We start from the raw sequence: 19,702 nt of genomic DNA, 5'->3' as shown, positions 1-19,702 counted from the left end.
AACTCTGCCAATCTTCCTTCAAAATAATTAACATGCAAATTGCAATTCATATTTCATGCCAAAAAATGGTTGTTGTAAAGATGATTATTAGTGTGTGGGTGGTGTTTATGTGGCTGCACAGATGTGTTCAGAAACCTCTGATCTATGTGGCACTCTGAACAACGCAGCCTGTATTCACAGATGAATTATCGTTCACTCCCCTATTATCCTGTGGCACAATTGCATCTTGCATATTTAAACAGGTGTACCAATTTATCCAGAGAATTACATTTTTGAGAAACCAGCTTAATGAATTACTTTGCATTTACAATAAGTAACTTTAATGAACCATCTAAACAAAGGATATATGTTTCCTGGTTAGCCATATAATTAAAGTTTCTCAGGGTGATTAAGTTATGAATTATTTTGAGAATCAAAATATCACACATATACAATGCATGCCTTATGCGAGTTACCAATTCACAAAGGACTATGTGAATAAAAGTATTTGAATGGTCTTTCTTATTTTGAGACTTAGGGAGGGGAGAGACACCTTTTCTTATTCTGGTAATATTTTTATCTAATCATTGAACAAAAAGAATTATAATCTTCTTTCCTATTTGATATTTTATTATACACATGAATATGTAACTGCATATAGCAATAATTGTCAGTTTTTGGAGAACCATTAGAAATTTGCTTCTGGATGTATTTCCATAACAAGCAAATAGGGAGAGGTCTGACTTCTTATGGAAGTTTCTTAGTCTTGTTCTGAAGTTTTCTACCAGATATTGGAAATAAGCTTACAAAGTTTTGATTTGTAGATCACTCTTCTTTTCTATTCATCTTTAAATTTTTTTAAATGTTTTTATTTATTTTTGAGACAGAGACAGAATGTGAGTGGGTTAGGGGCAGAGAGACAGGGAGACACAAAAGCAGAAGCAGGCTCCAGGCTCTGAGCTGTCAGCACAGAGCCTGATGTGGGGCTTGAACTCACGAGCTGTGAGATCATGACCTGAGCCGAAGTTGGACGCTCAACCGACTGAGCCACTCAGATGCCCCTATTCATCTTCAATATGAATGTTCAATCACCAAATTCCTTGGTTATTGGCTTAGAAAATTATGGCTTTTTCTGGAGTTGGGATATATTCTTGGGGGAGGATAAGGAGGGGGTTGGAGAAGGCCCTTATTTTACAGTCAGGCACATTTGGAATGCTAGCTCTGTCTTTTACTAGCTGTGTGACCCGTGGCAAATGATTTAACCTCTCTGCCTCACTTTACTCATGTGTGAACGGCTTCAAAGAGTTGTTTGAGGCACAGCTAGGTATTTTAGTAGTCATTAAGGCAAATGTTGTTCCATTCTTTCTTTTATCTATTAAAATTTCTACTGCAGTTTAGAACAAAATCAAAATAAAATGATCCCAAACAGATAAGACTAATCTAATAAAAATAAAGTATTTGATTAAAGTGATTTTCTTAACTGTAAGATAATTGTGTGGCTTGGAAAGCAGTTCCTTTGAAGGATGTCAGTAAACTATTGTTAAATAATTCATACTATGAATACACAGATATTTTTCATACTATTTGTAGAGAACTTTCCATCTTAAAATATGCCTTGGTTTAGCTCTCACTTTCTTTTCATCCCACTTACCTCATTTTTCCAGATATCCATGTTTTCTGGAGAAAAGCTATGGTAGGGTTGAGAGCAACGAGGACAGTTAGAATCATCTAACAAGAGGTGCAGGAATCTGAAAGCTTAATGTCTTACTTTTACCACTCTATAAAATGGAAAACTTCCTTTTGTTTAACTTTCCCTTCCTTATGGGTAGGAAGGATGGACTTCATCCTTCATCCTTTCCAATTCTGATCTTCCATTCAGTACTTCAACTCTGGATGCTTCTGTAACAGTGGAAAAAAATGTATCTAATTTAATGCTAGATCCAGTAGATCTAGAGTCCATTTGGCAGGTGGGATGGAGTGTAAATCACTACTGAATGAAAGAAAAGAGATAATGTTTTAGATTTGGGACCCTGATACTTAACTAGGCATTTGCATAAAGCCAGGAGAATCAACTGACCAAGAAATATGGATCTGAGATGACTAGCAAAGAGCTTCCTCAATCTAAGAAGACGGGCCAGCATGATGCATGGTGGTGTACATCTTTTTTTTTTTTTTTTTTTTTTTTTTTTTTTACCTTGTCACCCGAGGCCTTCAGCTTCAGACCTGGTCACTCTTCCATTGTTCTGTTTCTCTCCTGCTCCCTTCTTATTTCTCCCTTAACACCTGCTAAAATGTAAGAACTTGTCAGGGCACATTTGACATAACACCAAATGTCTTCTATTATCTTGTTTTTCCCCTGAGTTCTAGATTTCCCTCTCAATTCCTCCATTTCCAATCCTTCCAATTTCCATTTCAAGCTGTGAGTACTCCTTGGGGAATTTATTCTGTAGCATGCAAATTTTTTCTAGGACTGGATTTTCTTTCCTCTTCTTTCATCCTGGGTGCCACCTCTTTGGCTGTCTCCGTCTCTAATCTTCTCCCGTGTAAACGCTTAGCGCATGCGTGCTGTGTCACTCAGTAGGCCTGGGTTCCAGTCCAGACCCTCACACAGGCTTCTGACTTGGACAGTTCTTTGTTCTCTCAAAGCCTCATGTGAATAGAAAATCTACATCTTGAGGATGTGGTAAGGACAGAAATGGAAATTCAATGCCAGAGGGCTCTTTCCTGCCTAAGGCTACGCTGGAGTAATGCTGGAGTATTGCAGAGTTACTGACATCTACATTCAATAATCTGAGAAACTTGGGAAGAGCTTCCAACCCATTTCCATCAGAAAATCTGTATTCGGGGAACAAGACTACTGGTCCACTGAGGTGAACCAGTCCAAGCTGGTCTCCACCCATTTAACAGTCAGACCACACTTACAAACTTCTCTCTCTCTTAAACGACCTGCTTGTGTCCTCCAAGAGAATGTGAACTGTATGCTGTCTTTCTCCAGTTTGAACTTCAGTGGATGCTGATCCATTGTGACCCACTACGCCCGAGGAGAGAAACCTGCCACGAACTGCCAGCTAGGATAACTGTGAGTCATTTGACCACCTGCAAAGGTCACTGCCACCCAGCCTACCTCTCACCACCTCCTCAAACACCCCACCTCCTCATTCTTTTTCTAAAGAGTTCAGGCTTTACTATACGGACCAGATAAATTTCAAGGAAGCACAGGTCCCACCCACAGCCTGGCAAGTACAAACTACCTCGGGGTTCTACTTTTGGTGGCTTACGACCCTCACTCCTCCTCCCCAAACACCTTTCCAAGAACCCTTGAGGTCCGTTCGCTGCCCACAGTGGACCGGGAGAGACTACACTTGGGCAGACCCGCAGAGGCAGAGGCAGAGGCAGAGGCAGGCGTTCAGGCCTTGCCAGTGAGGCGGCGGGGAAAGGGTTAAGGGGGACTGTTGTCATTCTATCCGTCCTCCAGCCGCAAGCTCTCCTCCAATCCCCAGGACCCTCTCCAGAGCCATTCATAAACAGGAGTAAAGTACGCCACCCGGGCCAGGCACCTTAGCAAAGACTACTCCTGGGGGCGCTTTTTTTGTGTGGGGGGGAGAAGTGCCACTTAATGCGTGTGACGGGTCCGGAAGCCTAGCGGGGCGGCAGGAGACACAGTCCGTGCAGGGGATTAGCAGAGGGTGGCGGGCATGGCCTGGACAGCAAGGGATCGAGGGGTCCTAGGACTGCCACTGCTGCTGTCTGGGCTCTGCTTGTGCTTGGCTCAAGTAAGTTGTGTGCGAGTTTGGGGGGTGGGGAGAGCCTTCTCACTTTCTCCCGGTCTTTTCCTCTCCAGGTCATCGAGACCACCGACCAGGTAAGCGGAGGGCGAGATGTGTTTGCAATTTTCAAGTGCACGCAGGGAAAAGTGGAGGAGCAGCCGTCGCGGGAGGTGTGGGGAAGGCGCAGGGCTTTCCCTGGGCTCTGCAGCCGCGTTCTTCCCGCAGCCTTGAGCACCTGCAGCGAGTACCCTCGGAGTCGGGGACCCTAATGACCCTCCGGTCATCTAGGAAAGGCGTCTCCTCCTCGACTGGGCCCCAACACTGCAAACAGAAGCTCTGAAGGCCATGACTTGAGACCGGGGTTTAATTGTTAGCCTGGCTGCTTCTTAATTCCCCCACCCCGCCCCTCTAGGACGCAGTCAAGGGCAGGCCTTGCTGGAGAAGGCGGGAATTCAGGCTAGCTGCGCTAAAGCTCCCTCTCCCGCTCCACCAGCCGGTGGTGGCAGCACTATACCGCGAGTCCTGCTAGCGGTGCCCGCCGCTCTGGGATTGGAACCGAGCGGCCATGGCTGGCATCAGTCAAAATTTCAGCAATTTCCCGAAGGCTCTGGCATCTCCTCCCTCCCGCCGGGAGAGGACCAGGCGGGGGCGGGTGAGCCCAGCCGAGGTTTGAGGTTTCACTTACAAAGACCCCATTGTAACCTGTCTGGTCACTGGAGTTTAGAAAAACAAAGTTTTCCTTGATGAAAGAAGCTCCCCCCTCCCACACTTTCTTATTCTTTTAAATTAGAAGAGAAAAAAAAATTCCCACATTCCCTAAGCTACATGCTCATACTATTTTCAGAAGCCAGTATTCCCTCTAGCACTATCAAAGCTTAGCTGTTTGCAAGCTGTTTAGCGTCAGTCTCAAAGTTGGTGTAATTTTAAAGCAAGGTGCAATGACCTTATGCAAGAACAGTGTCACTGCAGGTAAATCTGAAATGAGGCCAGGCCCTCCCTGGGTTTCAATGCTCTTTTGCCCCACTCCTCTCCAGTTTTCCTCTAGTATTCCGCCCCCCCCCCCCCCCCGATTTTCATTGGAAGTAGAAAGATTTACAAAACGATCCGGTTTTGTAAACAAGGATCAAAGAAATCTATCTGAGGTAGAGCGCCTCCATTTTGGGCAGTTCATTTTGGCCAAAACACTGACTCTCAATTACTAATCAAATCGAGGTATTGAATGACCACCATTTTCATTACTGCATCCCTTAAAAAAAAAAGGCGTCAGGCCTTCCCTTCTTCAAGACCCCCTTTTGGTTTAATTTTAATGCGCTCTGTTGGGGTGAGGCCCTGTGACCCCAATGCCCACCTTAGGGCCTGCATCTTGCTCTAACCACACCATTAAGCCTCATTCAGAACGTGGTGGAACCAGAGAAACCTGCGGTCGCTTGGGAATTTCATACATGTTTACCAGGTTTCAAAACTCCCTGCTCCAATGGGAAGTGTCCTTACCGCGTGGAGGTGGGGGCCTCAGAACATTGCATTCAGTTTCTCCTTGTTGCCCAACGTGCTCCATTAACCTGTATATGCTGTTTTTGTCAGAGAGGTCCCCCAGGCCAGCAGGGTCCCCCCGGGCCTCCGGGCCCCCCTGGAGTTCCGGGCATCGATGGCATCGACGTAAGTTTCTATTTCCAGTTCTCTGTTCCTCAGTCCTGCCTTTTCCTACCCTTTCTCCAGCGGGATGGGTTTATTTTTGACAGGGCTAGATGCCCGCCACCTAAAGGCGGGATAGGACTAGAGTGAGAGCTGGGGTTGGATCCTAGAAGCCTGGAGATTTTCAGAGGGATGAGGTAGACATGCTCAGTTGTCCCCGTTGGTCAAGAATCTCCACCATTTAGCTTTACCCTGTCCCCGTCCCCGATTTGTGCGGTGAACACGCGTGGGAGTCTCCCCGCGGGCTCCCTAGCGCCTCCCACTCATGGACTACTCTTACCTTTTCTCCTACCCCTCTAGGGTGACCGAGGTCCAAAGGGTCCCCCGGGCCCCCCGGTAAGTTAACCAGCGCATTCGCGCTTCCTTTCCTTCCTTTAGACGTGGTTTGCACCACGTGAGCCCCAAGAGTCCCAACTTTGTATCTTTCTCACTCACTGCCTCGCCCGCTCCCCGCTCAGGGTCCTGCTGGAGAACCGGGCAAGCCAGGAGCTCCGGGCAAGCCAGGCACTCCGGGCGCGGACGTGAGTAGGCGTGGGTGCACGGGAGCGCGCGCAGTCCGGGACGCGCGCGCGCGCGCGCGGGGTGGGGGTGGTGCAGGGGAGGGAGGGAGCAACGGAGAGATACGCCGGAGGGGTGCAGACTGCGGGAGTCCACGCGGGAACAGGGCTGCGGCCCCGAACTGGGCCTTGTACTCCATGCAGCTTCAGCAAAGGGTCCTGAGAGGGTGGAGCTACCTCGCGGCACCCTGGGTTGAGCCTGCAGCGCTGGCAGTACCTGCTCTCAGAAAACGCCCGAGGGTCCGCTTCCCTGCTCACCCGCCTGCTCGCTTAGCCCCACTTCCGGCACAGGGGGTGCTGGAGGGGGTAGAGTGTTACCCGGCTCTGCGGGGGCTTCTTTCCCAGGCACTAACTAGATTAATTTAGAAAAGGACCTGCAGGCCGGGAAGGGGTAGAGTACTCCTAAGTGCTAAGGAAGAGGAGAAAAAAGATACCTTTGAGGGGAAGTCCTGGAGTGGGAATGTGGGAGAGGGGCAGAGGCAGGGAAATGGCCAGCACACATAGAATAGACAATTCAAAACTCGTTTTCCCTCTTTCCTTGTTTTCTTGACTGGCATCACTGACAGAAACAAATAGTATAGGGTTGCTTGAAAACTGGGAACCAGCAACCTTTCTCCAGTTTACCCACCTCCACACCTCTGCCTCCCCTCAACTGAGGAAAGCTCATACTGGCTTGTAGGATAAACCTAACCAGTAAATAATACTTTCTCAGACTCTCATGATTTCAGGACTCTCGGCTTCCCCTGTCTCTGTGCGCTGGATTAATACTTATTGAGGTCCTACTACAGGCCAGCCCCTGACTTTAAAACTGGGATACAAAGTGAGGTAAAATAAGGTTTTCTGTTCTCAGAGAACATACAGTGGTGCATTCCTCAAGATATCTTTCAAGTGACCGCTTTATGTTGTTTCCGAAACCCGAAGACTTTTTCTAAATCAAAGAAAGCACCTGAAAACCTATGATTATAATTCCCAAGAATTTTTGACTACAGAGTAAGACATTTTGAAGAAAAAAAGCTAGATTTTAGTGGTTATTAAGATATGCTTTCTTTATAAAAGATTACCATTATGAGGGTATTTGTCTAGGAAAGACTTTGTTTTACATTTCAAAGCCCTGAGTTTGAACTTTCCTGTGTGATGCACGAGGCAGTGCAAGAATCTTCCAAGAACGAATATTTGGATAATACGAATTGAATATCAAACTAATATTTGTATAATACAAATGAAATTATATAATTTGTTGGCTTTCAAGCTCTTTCCGACACACTGAGTTACTTGAAACTGTCACATCATAATAGAAAAGTCTGATACATACAAGGCCACTCAATAAACCAGTAGCCCAATATGGGTTGGATTTATTTCTGCATCCCTATGAAACTTGGACCAGTCTTTTGTGTAAAAAGAAAATTTATGATTACATTATTATTATTATTAGTTTTGTGGTGGTTGAAGCATAAACTAATCACCTGGTCTTCTCTTGGTAATGAGTTGAAAGAATTTCAGATAGAGGGCTAGAGTTTTCTGTGCTTCAGTTAACGGTGCTTTTGTAGCATGCTCAGCCTGCTACAAATTCTTCCTTACCTTTTACCATGAGGTCATAAAGACAACGCCTGCTTTTGCTTTGTAAAGTAATTCCTTCTCTTCAACAGAAATTTTGGGGTAAACAAGTGAAAGTGCTTCAAAATCTCTGGAAGTACCATGTAGTTAACAATGACAAGGAGTTTTATCTTCGTCTATAGCGGCAGTATCGTAGTAAGAAACTCATGTGTGTGCCAGCATTGTAGGCCTTTCCTAGAACAAAAGTTAACTATACTAAGCAAAAAGTTAACTACACTAATTGTATCTATGTAGAACTTTTTTCCTCAAGTACAGTCACAGACATTATTCCCTTTAACCTTACGATAACCTAGAAGGCAAGTTCGGCTAATATTATTTTTCACAGATAAGAAAACTGAATAATTTTGAGGACGACTGGTTTCCTCAGGGACCCAGATTTATACAGTGGTTAAGATAGTGAAAAAAACTAGATTTCTTCATTTTTTAACCTTACTCTCTCTCCAGATAGTTTTGCCTCATGCGGATACAAAATGAAGATCTTAAATGGATGAATAATCAGAGAAAACTGAGAGAAAAAGAGTGATAGTGAATTTTTAGTATCTGAATTACCAGCCAAGAAAAATGATTTATAATTAATATTTTATAATTATTTGTAAACATTGGTACGGTTCTAACAGATTTTGAAATGGAGCCATAAGGGAGTTATAAGATTCTGGCTTATGCTATTCTTTGGCTCCTTTGACATGTTAAACAAGTCTTTTACCTTGAGACTACACATTGAGAATAATGAAATATCAGTAGCTGGATCAGATTGATGTTTGTTTATCCCTGAACATAGGGGAGCTAAGTAATTAGGAGAGCTTCAGTGATCTTTTCTTGTCAGGTGAACCTGAGTGTAGTGGTGGGACCTTAAACCTCCAACCTCCTTGTCTTCTGCTCTTTGGCTCATTGCAAAGCTGTTCTTTTTGGTAACGTTAACAAATGGTTAATGAGATGATGTTTGGAAGAATATAGAAGGAACGTGATTTAAAGGGTAATTATCCTAAGTGAAGTGGATTTTTTGACAGAAAATGTAAAAGACTCATGGCAAATATGCTTGTAGAATTATGCCTCGAGTCTCACAATCTGAGTAGTTGGAATGCTGGAAGGAAATGACTGTTGAAGGCTGGTGTTCTCTGCCAAGCAGTAGCATGAAAGTTCCAAACACAGTCAGCTTCAGTACCGTCCCATATAGAACTTTATCTTCATAAACATTCATATGAAAGCAACGAAAGCAATTCTTTCTGCCACTGGTAGAAATATATATGTATATATAACCTTGGTTATAACCTTGCACCTAAAGGACAACTGTGTTATTATCAATAATCAATAGAGATATTCTTACAGGCTCTATTTGCTGTGACACGCTCAGTGAGCTTTGCAAAATAGTGTTTTATTCATTCTTATAGCATCCGTCTAAGATAGGCAGAAGAATAGTTAGAATTAAATACAGGAATTATGGTTAAACTATGTCACTTAAAAAAATTTTTTTTAACGTTTATTGATTTTTGAGACAGAGAGAGACAGAGCATGAACAGGGGTGGGTCAGAGAGAGAGAGGGAGACGCAGAATATGAAACAGGCTCCAGGCTCTGGGCTGTCAGCACAGAGCCTGATGCAGGGCTCGAACCAACAAACTGCGAGATCATGACCTGAGCCAAAGTCGGATGCTTAACCGACTGAGCCACCCAGGCGCCCCTATGTCACTTTTTATAGGAAAGAGGTTAGAACATCCTCTGGATGTATTCAACTACTATCCCTGGCAGATGTTATATGATTAGAATAGTGAGTTATTAAGGAATTATTCTGAAAGGTCAGTGTAAGTGGAAATAGTCTGACATCAAAGATCAGTTTGATCACAGAAATGTGAGGAAGCCGTGAAATACAGAGCCCAGGTTATTCTAGGATAATATCTAGAATTTTGTGTGTTCATTTGTTTGCAGAACCCTTTGTGAATCAGGTTTTAAGCTCCCAGAGGGCAGGGAACGTGTCTTATACTTCATGTAAACTCTTTACAACATCTATAGCAGTGCTGAGCATATAATAATGATGATAATAAATAGCTAACATTTAGTCAGGGCACACCCCACCAGGTACTATTTTAAGCATTTTGCTTATATCATTTTATTTTCAAAATTATCATATCAGATAGATATTAATATTATGCCTATTTTGCAGATCAGGAAACTGAGGCACTATACAGTTGAGCAACTTGTCATGGTTGTACAGTTAATAAGTGGCAAAGTTGGGGTTTGAACCCAAAATAAAGATGATATAAAGGGATAAGTGTAATATCCTTCCACCTAAGATGCTAATCTAAATTAAACATTAAGTAGTCATGTATCGAGTATGTGTTAGATGCCAGGGGAAATGTTCCAGGATTATTATAATGGACATATAGTCCTTGTCCTTATGGAGCTTATGCTTTTCTACATAGCTGTTTCATAACAGAGTTCACTGTAGCATCTGACACCAAAACGTATTTTCAATTTAATTCAGAGACCTTCCTAGTGATAGACATATTTTGTCATGTCATATAGAAGATACTTTAAATAAGTGGTAACCTGGAAGCAGCCTTCATGTTGTCCAATAATTTACTTGGTTCTGCTTTATTTTTATGCAGTTGAAATTCTACCATATATAATAGCTATTGTCCACCAATCTTGTCAGTTATTCCAGTCACAGATTGAAGATTGTTAGTTGGTTGCATGTGTGGGAATTGACCAGGGTTGATTTTGGAGGGCATTCACAGGAAGTGGTAGTTAGAGGTTCTGTTAGTCAGATATGCTCTGAGGTATGTAAAGTCTGTGTCATATGTGCCTCCAGAGAGCGCTCCTGTCTGTATGGTTGGTTTGCTGAAATACAATAGCCAACATTCAATTACTACAGGTGCTCAGCAACTAAGATGCTGGGGCTTGTTCCCAGATTACAGTGTTGTATTTAGACTAAGGTGATTGAAAGTCAAAGTTGGTGAAAAATTGTTTTATGTGTGTTTAATAATGTTCTTTGGTAAACTTCCTGTAATTAGCATTTTCAATTTTTTTTTTTTACTTCCTTTGATTCACTCTTTGGAGTTATGAGGAAAATGGATTAATGTACAGAAATGTAAAAATGGTGGCCAATGAACTAGTTTTCAAGCATTTTAGTGATATTTATGAAATGAAAACATTTTGGTGATATTTATATAAACTATGAGCGATTAAATATGCATTTTGGTGATCTGTTTTTAAGTTGGGCTTTCATATTTGCAAGGAACTCCTCCCTTGATTAATACCATTTGAACCTTTTTCAAAATCTTGGTAATAGTTTTGTAAGATGTTTATGTATGCATGCACATATGTGTATATATGTATATCTCCATATCTCCATCCATATATATATATATATATATATATATATATATATGTACACACACACACACATACACATATTTATCTTTGGCAAGGTATATTTCAAGATTACATTATAAATGACATCTAAAAGTGTCAAAGAGTAAAGAAAAAATTTAAAAGATGCATCCTCACTAAATATGGAAATTCAGGTATACATGTAGTATTATTATATTTTATAATGTATTTTATATTGAGGGTGATGGTAAGAAAAGTACTGGTAGGGAAAATGAGAATGTTTAGAGGATATGCTTTAGTAACTGCTTTAGTATTAAATATGACAGATATAAAACGTGTTTTACTGTAATTGGCTTAAATTCTATATACCAAGTGACACACATGAAAATATATACTTAATTATACCTATTATTACTAAGGAAAATAATGTAGAAACAAGCATGCTCTCAAACATTTTATTTTAAAGGTTAATGTTCTTCAATAAGCAACTGTCATTGCTGGAAGATGGCTGGAGGACTTTAGATAGCTATAAGGCGGGGCGCCTGGGTGGCGCAGTCGGTTAAGCGTCCGACTTCAGCCAGGTCACGATCTCACAGTCTGTGAGTTCGAGCCCCGCATCGGGCTCTGGGCTGATGGCTCAGAGCCTGGAGCCTGTTTCCGATTCTGTGTCTCCCTCTCTCTCTGCCCCTCCCCCGTTCATGCTCTGTCTCTCTCTGTCCCAAAAATAAATAAACGTTGAAAAAAAAAAAAATTTAAAAAAAAAAAAAAAAAAAAAAAAAATAGCTATAAGGCAATAATGAGTTTATGTTTAATTCCTATTGAAGAAACATTTTATTAATTCTCAAGACACCATTAGAGAGTTATAGAGACATATATTTTTATTTTATAAATGAAGTGAAGGAGGTGCATAAGCAGGGTAACTGACAGAGCCAAGATCTGTGGTCCCATTAGACTTAGCTATTAGAACGCTATAATTGTTATATTGTATTTTTCCAAAGTGGAGACAAAAAATACTAAATTATTGGACCCAGTGATAAACAATGCAATTAGAAGGAAGCTAGGAGCATGATAAAATTTATCAACAGAAATTAACAGTCAGATTTAATGTTAAACATTACCTTTGAATGAGAGTACGGGAAGGTATTTCTTTGTAAATATTTGCATCATATAAAAGTTACCATTCTGTACATAATTAATGAATAAAATGCAAGTATGCACTTAGGGATTTGCCTCAGGATGCTATGATAGTTCTAACATCATCTTGCTTTGTTAGGGGTTAACAGGACCTGATGGATCCCCTGGCTCTGTGGGACCAAGAGGACAAAAAGTAAGTTAGCCACCTGTTATTAATTGCTGGTATTAGATGCTGAAGTATAATTTTATTGTAGTGTTTGCAAATCAACTGAAAGATTAGTTATGAAACAGTGGAAATACACTTGTTCAACTAAAATCAGGTTTTAGTTGAATTAAGTTAAATGAAAAAACACCAAGATGGGGTATTTTAATGATTTCAAAATTCATGTAATTTACATATTTACATATCCATGATACAAGGGGCTAAGTACAATGAAGTTATTTTTATTTTTAGGGAGAACCTGGTGTTCCGGGATCTCGTGGATTTCCTGTAAGTAATTATAAAGTGACAGAATTGAAAATCTCCTACCTTTTCTGTCATTGTGAAATTTTTTTTATTATATGAAATTTATTGTCAAATTACTTTCCATACAACACCCAGTGCTCATCCCAAAAGATGCCCTCTTCAATGCCCATCACCTACCCTCCCTTCCCTCCCACCCCCCATCAACCCTCAGTTTGTTCTCAGTTTTTAAGAGTCTCTTATGCTTTGGCTCTCTCTCCCACTCTAACCTCTTTTTTTTTCTTTTTTTTCCTTCCCCTCCCCCATGGGTTTCTGTTAAGTTTCTCAGGATCCACACAAGAGTGAAAACATATGGTATCTGTCTTTCTCTGTATGGCTTATTTCACTTAGCATCACACTCTCCAGTTCCATCCACGTTGCTACAAAGGGCCGTATTTCATTCTTTGCCACGTAGTATGTCATTGTGAAATTTTTAAATGCAGTTTTTGACATAATATGCATCACAAAGGAATTCATGACTTTTCTGCTATGGTAAGCATTCTATGAGTAGAAAAATTTTAGAGAAATTTGAACGCACACTATAAATACATGTGTCTATTTGCAGGTAGTTTTTCCCAATAGACAACTCCCCCTTTACTTCCCTTGATAGAAAACATTTCTTGCATAATAACAGCAAATCTAAATATGCAGTATTTAGACCATAATATCACACCACTTTCTTCACAACTGGTTGTATCTCTAATGAAATGTCAACCATCAGATATAATTACCAGCCTAATCCTCTGGCTAGTCTTTTCCTGCATTGCCCAATCTCACAATTTGTGTTATTTCTTTATCTGCTAGAGTGTTTGGTTCTTAGGCTGCTTTTCCTTTCCATTTTACTCTTTATTCCTCTTTTGTTCTTATCATTAATCTGTATCTCTCATCTTTGTTTTCTATTTGCACTGTTTTCATGGCCATATTTCACTGTCTGTCAACTTTTCCATTATAAACCTACTTTCAGAAGTGAATAGCTTTGCTGGCCTTTCTCCCGTATTTTTTTACTCAGAGCTCAACATCTTATAGAGATGCCTTTAAAAAAAAAATAGTGACATTTGAAATTTGTCAAACATCTAGATCTATGATAATTAAATAATTTATTGATCACTTTGGTATTTTCAAGCATGACACTTACTTCCCAAATTGATTTACATATTAAAATGTTCAAATAGGAGTGATTCTTCAAATGCCTTGAAATGCCTTGGAAAAGCCCCACTTATTATTAAAACATACTGCTCATGTGAAATTCTTGTTTGTTTTGGCTGCCTAAATAATTAGAAATAATAATATCACTATCATAGGGTGTACATTGATTCTACTAAATGGTTCATATAGGGATGTTTTAGAAAAGGAAGTCTAGAATGAAAAGCTAACATGAATATGGTATTAGAGATAGCTGTGGATAGAAGTTATTCCAGCCAATGTAGGAGAGAAAGGAGTAATAAGGATTCCCAATTGGGGAATGTTGAACCTGGAAAGCAAAGATAGAGAAAAAGGGATTCTAGACAGCTGATGTTCAGTTTTATGAAGTTCAACAAGCATATAGTTACGGTTTAGCATGTACTAGTCCCATAATGAGGCTAGGAGGATGAATAAGATGTGGGGTCAGTCCTTGATTATATGCAGTTCAGTGTTGCTAAAGAGAAATAAAGTACAAAGGAGAGGGAGATGAAATAACTAGCTCTAAGATCAGATTTAGGATATCAAATAAGGATCCTGTCATAAGTCATTTCAAGAGTGACACCATTTTATTCTCACTATCTACTGGATTTGTCTAGAAACATAGTCCACCTGTCAAAAGAACGTGGTTTCTGGTCCTTTCCTCCCGCCTCCACCTGCCCCCACCCCCTCTTTCTGTGCTGAATGTTTGGGAATTTCCAAACATCACATTATAAATTATAAAGCACTACACTATTGCTTTTAAGGTAGATTTCTTATAAAACATGATGAAAAAAAATCTTTAAACTTAGATTTAAACTGATGTGCTTCTTTGTGAGTGATGCTAAATTCTCCTGAGGGCAAGTGTGGATGACTACTTTACTTTGATTTCTTACAAGAACGTTTGGAAAAAATATTATTGGTTAGCTTAGACATCAAAGGAATATTTGAGGTGCTGAAACAAACTTCTTCCTTAGGAGTAGAGCCATGTTTGCTTTTCTTTATCCATTCATTTCTTTAGAATGAGCATCATGTTATTTAGTGACAAAGTTTATACTTTGTTTTTGAACTGAATTATGTCTGTCTGTATTTATACTAAGTTTAAATCACATACCATAACAATTTTTATTTTAATCTTTTAGGGCCGTGGTATTCCTGGACCCCCTGTAAGTATCATCTCTGGGTGTGTTTCTACATAGTCTATAACAATGGCCAATTTCTCAGCTCCCAAGCTTACTCTCCAACTGACAGTACCCAGTGGTATTTATAGTGTCCTACATACATGATCTTCGGTGGCTACTGTGACAGCACTTCTATCCTGCTAAACAAAAAGTTTTATTGATTTTAGAAATTTCTGTTCCTTTTTAAGTAATTAAAATTTAGTCAAATGAGTTATTATGTTATTGGAAACCAAAGCTAGCACAGATATATAATTCTAAATCAGTTGTTTATCATATTTGATATCATTTATGATAGATTGTAAAAAACATCCATAAGTCACCACATCCCTTTACTTATTTAGAATTACCTTTTTTTAAAAAAATTGAAGTATAATTAACATACAGTGTTATATTAGTTTCAGTTGTACAATGTAATGATTCAACAATTCTGTAGACAACTCAGAGCTCACCACAGTAAGTGTGCTCATCATCTGTCACCAAACAATGTTATTACCATCTTATTGACTTATTGACTATGTTCTCTATGCCGTACTTTTCATCTGTGACTTATTTATTTATAACTGGAAGTTTATACTTCTTAATCCCCTTGATCTATTTCATCACCTCCCTCCTGCCCCACATCCACCTTCCCTTTGGCAACCACTAGTTGTTCTCTGTATTTAAGAGTTTGTTTTGTTGTTGTTGTTTGTTTCTTTGTTTTGTTTTTTAGATTCTACATATAAGTGAAATCATATGGTATTTGTTTTTCTATGTCTGAGTTATTTTACTTAGCATAATACTACTTACCAGGTCCATCTGTATTGTTGCAAGTGACAAGATCTTACTCTTTTTTATGGTTGAAAAATACTCCATTGTGTATATACATACAGGGTCCTCCTGGGGCAGCAGGACTCCCTGGAGAGCTTGGCCGTGTTGGACCAGTTGTGAGTACACACTGCATTTTGATAGACATTTACTGATTTAATAGAAGACGTTACTCAGAAGGCAAATTACCCTAACTGTATATTTTCCCCTGCAAATCCAAAAAATGGCAGATGAATTTCATTCCAGTTCATAATATTGATGGGAACCATGGATAATAATGCTATCTCATTTTTGTAGAGTGATTTTAATTTTTTTTCCAAGGCTGTCAGCTAAACTTTTCTTCCCAACTTCCAGAATTAGTGATCAAATCAGTAGATGTCACCTCCATTTTATAGACTCTCAGCCAGAATTAAGGTCCAGTGTCTTTTGTATTAGGCTCTCTGCATAAAATGAATAGCTGAAAATTATTGCCAAGTGTATTTCTGTTAGGATCATTAAATTATAATTGAACCAACAGAACTTAACATTAGGCAATAAAGAGCTGAACTTTATAGAAGAAATTGTTGGTAATAAATTCTTGATGTTACTATCCAATATTTCAAAAATGTTGAAGTAGTGACATTATGTGGAGGATAGATAATTGTAAATGCATTGAGAGTAGGAGCCATGTATTATATATTTTTTCTTGCTTCTCCATATGTCTTACTATTTGACAAAATTATTTACTGAACAAATGAATATGAAATGGTTATAAAGTTAAAATAATTGTAAGATGCTTTTGACTTCTTATGGTAGAATATTCAGAAGGAAAACATACACAAGGAGTAAACTGTGGACGTTAGGGCGAATTGAAACCATTTTCATTTGAATGGCTTATTTGTATTTAGCCATCTTGGATCTCCTGTGCCATTTGCAAGACAGTATGGTGATAGGCCAAGTAACAGCTTGTGGGTAAACAGTACCCTGGGAGAATCTGGCATTGCAGAGATTAACCTGCCATTCCATAGCTTCAGGCTGGCTGCAAACCTTCTTTTGCCACCATTATCTGGATGGTACTAGAAGTACTGGCTGTTTCAGTTCCTCTATAAATCAACTAAAAAAATAGGTGGTGTTTCCAGTTTGTTTCCAGAATAAAGTAATCATGCTGTAGAAAAGAATTGGCTTTGCTTTTCCCCCCAAACTTCTTTCTGCCTTGTTTTATTACTTTGGTGAGACTGTAGCTCCTTTATTCTTCTAGTTTTGTGGAGCTAATTGGATTATGGGCCACCCATCGATTTTAGTGGCAGGTCTATGCAAGACTGAGCTCTGTAGGGGTTTCTAGTAATATTCTCTCATGCCTTACCAGTTTTATGCACTGCGTTTTGACATGTGTATAACCACTGTGTCACAATTTTCAATAACTTAGGGTGACCCTGGGAAAAGAGGACCACCTGGCCCCCCTGGCCCCCCAGGACCCAGTGTAAGTTATTTGCAGCTTGAATTTTCTTGTGTCTGAGAGTTGGAATTAAATAAACCCAAGAACCAAAAATGGAAGTACTTGTTAATCGAGTCATCATCCTAAAATTCCAAAATGGCTACCAGTTTTTTCCCCCATTCAGAACATGGGTCTTCTTAGGACAGAAAAGTAGAGGAATAACAATAATTTAAAAGGAGGTTTTCTCAGGGAATGGCTTACTCATATATTTAAAGTCTTTTGACTTTTGTGATTTCTCAAATGCTCAAAACTTGGATGTATAAAAGGAACATTTTCAAATGAACTAGTTTTTACAAAGAATTTATACAGTAAGCAATTTAAAAAATAGGAGTTTAAGTAGGAGATAATTCATATTTTAAATTTATATTTGGGGTATCCCATATTTTCTATTCTTTCATTTTATATCCCTTCAGTCCCCTGAAAGAAATAATATACTGAAATTTAGGGGTCTCCAAAATGAACATGCCCTACAAGTCAAAATTTTTAGAATATTAGCATATTATTCTATTAGCAGCTCTTTGTTCCTTATATTTTATAGAACAAATATATTTATTGTATTTTTGTTCAATGAACTTTCTATTATTAGTAGGTTTGAATTACATATTTAACTATATTCTTAACTTTAGTATTTTCTTTACTTTAGGGAACAATTGGTTTTCATGATGGAGATCCATTGGTAAGATGTTTACCTTTGAATGAAATACAGATTAAGTCAAAGGCCATGTAATCTTCAGGTCAACTCTCCTTAAAATTACCTTGCTGGAATATGTTGTATTTCTGTTTTACTTTACTTGGATGGTGGAACAATCCATAGAACTAGTGGACTGGTAGTTTGTATACACTCACATTGTAACTGGTTTTCATTATAGAAATGATTTTGTTTTTCCATAATCTCTTTACTTTATGGCTTTCAACAGAGTACCCCTCAATCTTAGAAGATAGAAGCCAAACAGTTCCTTTGAGACTTGTTTTACTTACAGAGTGATATTCAGATGATGTTGGTAAACTGTACTAAGTGCAATGTTAGCCAATTTGACAAGGGTATGTGGACCTCAAGTTACAGCTATTCTAATAGAGGGGAAGGGGAAAAGGATCAGGTTGTGGTACACTAGATTGTCTGGAAACATTTTATTTCTTTAATAAATTAAATCTGAAATAAATATGGCAAACTATTAACATTTATTAAATCTGGATGGTGAATACTCTGTACTTTTCTGTGAGCTAGGAATATTTCTGATTTTAAAAATGAAATATTGAAAAAAGGGGTAGTCAGAGTTATTTAATGAATATAATTATATTGGGATTCTGTAGCTAGAATCCCTAAAAAAAATACCATTTTGTCATAAAGGGAGGCTCTAATTTATGCTCTCCTTATCTATCTCTCTCTCCCTTTGGCAGTGTCCCAATTCCTGTCCACCAGGTCGCTCAGGATATCCAGGCTTACCAGGCATGAGGGTAAGAGAACAATTTCAGTATTTTATATTCAAGAGTATTATCCATAGAAAAAATAGAGCCTTTCCTGTAAGCACTGGCCTTCCTGGTGAAAGACCACATTCTGATGGATTAGGCAAGTCTGTGTTCGCTTGTTCTGCGGCTTAGTCTATGGTCCTTCTTCAGTCCTAGGAACTGCGGCTGGTGCCCCTGGCAGGTAGTCCTATGGAGACATGGATGTTTGATCACACAGTGCTTTTGTTGTTCGGGGAGGAAATACCCATACAATGTATTGGCTTGAGAGACTCTATAACACCAAATGAATGTAGAGAAGTTTGCTTCCTATTGAGGAAGATTGGGGGCAATTGCACACATAATGTATTTGAAACTATTTTGGTTAAGAAAATATAGGGAATATTGTGCATAATAGGCAAGAAAAAAGACTTCCCAAAAATGTTTTTTCTCACTCTATATCATAGTTACTTCAAAATTTACCATAAAAATAAAAAAAATATTAAATGTTGGGGTTAGGTGGGATTTTCTCTAGTCTATGAGTCTGAAATTATTTTGAAAATTCCAGACCAATGGAGTTGTGCTATGATCTGAAAGGCCCCAGGGCACTGCTTTTCCAGTCATCCTTTTCTCTAAGGTTAGTTTTAATGGGTTCCCACAACTGCAAAAGATTTGGTCCTGGATTGGTGTCTTATTTTTCACAAAGACCTATACTCTTGGAATGAGAGTGGCTTTGAGAGTGAAAGCTCTGATGTACTTAATTTTGGAATGTTCATTTCCCATTTGCCTCATGTTACCACCAAAAGCACACATATGCTTAGAACAGGTGGCCAGACAGAAGAGATAGGAGATTTTCTTCTCATGCTCTGCAGCTTTCACTGACTGCCCTTTATAGCTTTCCCTTTGCATCTAAAATTGTGTACAAGAAGAGGTGGAAGTTGTGCATCTGTGGAGATCCCTTCCACCTCCATGAAGGTACAGAGGAGGCAGAAGGGTTTTCAGAGCAGCATCGAGAGAGCAGGAGATAGCCAGCTGAGCTGGGTCATCTTTGGGAAAAAAGTTACTGATGTTG

General features: G+C 39.5%; 1 protein-coding gene across 1 annotated transcript in view; it reads left to right on the top strand.

Annotated features, from left to right (window-relative positions):
- Positions 1-19,702, top strand: part of COL9A1 (collagen type IX alpha 1 chain) — an 88,210-nt gene that overhangs the window by 18,404 nt on the left and 50,104 nt on the right. The window contains exons 6-17 of the mRNA XM_030314570.1: positions 2,975-3,058; positions 3,821-3,841; positions 5,328-5,402; positions 5,739-5,774; positions 5,897-5,959; positions 12,208-12,261; positions 12,523-12,558; positions 14,871-14,894; positions 15,779-15,832; positions 17,119-17,172; positions 17,831-17,863; positions 18,586-18,642. Of these exons, the coding sequence (XP_030170430.1) occupies positions 2,975-3,058; positions 3,821-3,841; positions 5,328-5,402; positions 5,739-5,774; positions 5,897-5,959; positions 12,208-12,261; positions 12,523-12,558; positions 14,871-14,894; positions 15,779-15,832; positions 17,119-17,172; positions 17,831-17,863; positions 18,586-18,642 (591 nt within the window). The remainder of the gene's footprint in view (positions 1-2,974; positions 3,059-3,820; positions 3,842-5,327; positions 5,403-5,738; positions 5,775-5,896; positions 5,960-12,207; positions 12,262-12,522; positions 12,559-14,870; positions 14,895-15,778; positions 15,833-17,118; positions 17,173-17,830; positions 17,864-18,585; positions 18,643-19,702) is intronic.

The sequence above is a fragment of the Lynx canadensis genome, chromosome B2 (genome assembly GCF_007474595.2).
Source record: "Lynx canadensis isolate LIC74 chromosome B2, mLynCan4.pri.v2, whole genome shotgun sequence".
Classification (NCBI taxonomy): Eukaryota; Metazoa; Chordata; class Mammalia; order Carnivora; family Felidae; genus Lynx; species Lynx canadensis.
Note: the sequence above shows the minus strand (reverse complement) of the source record. Positions and strands in the feature narration are given on the sequence as shown.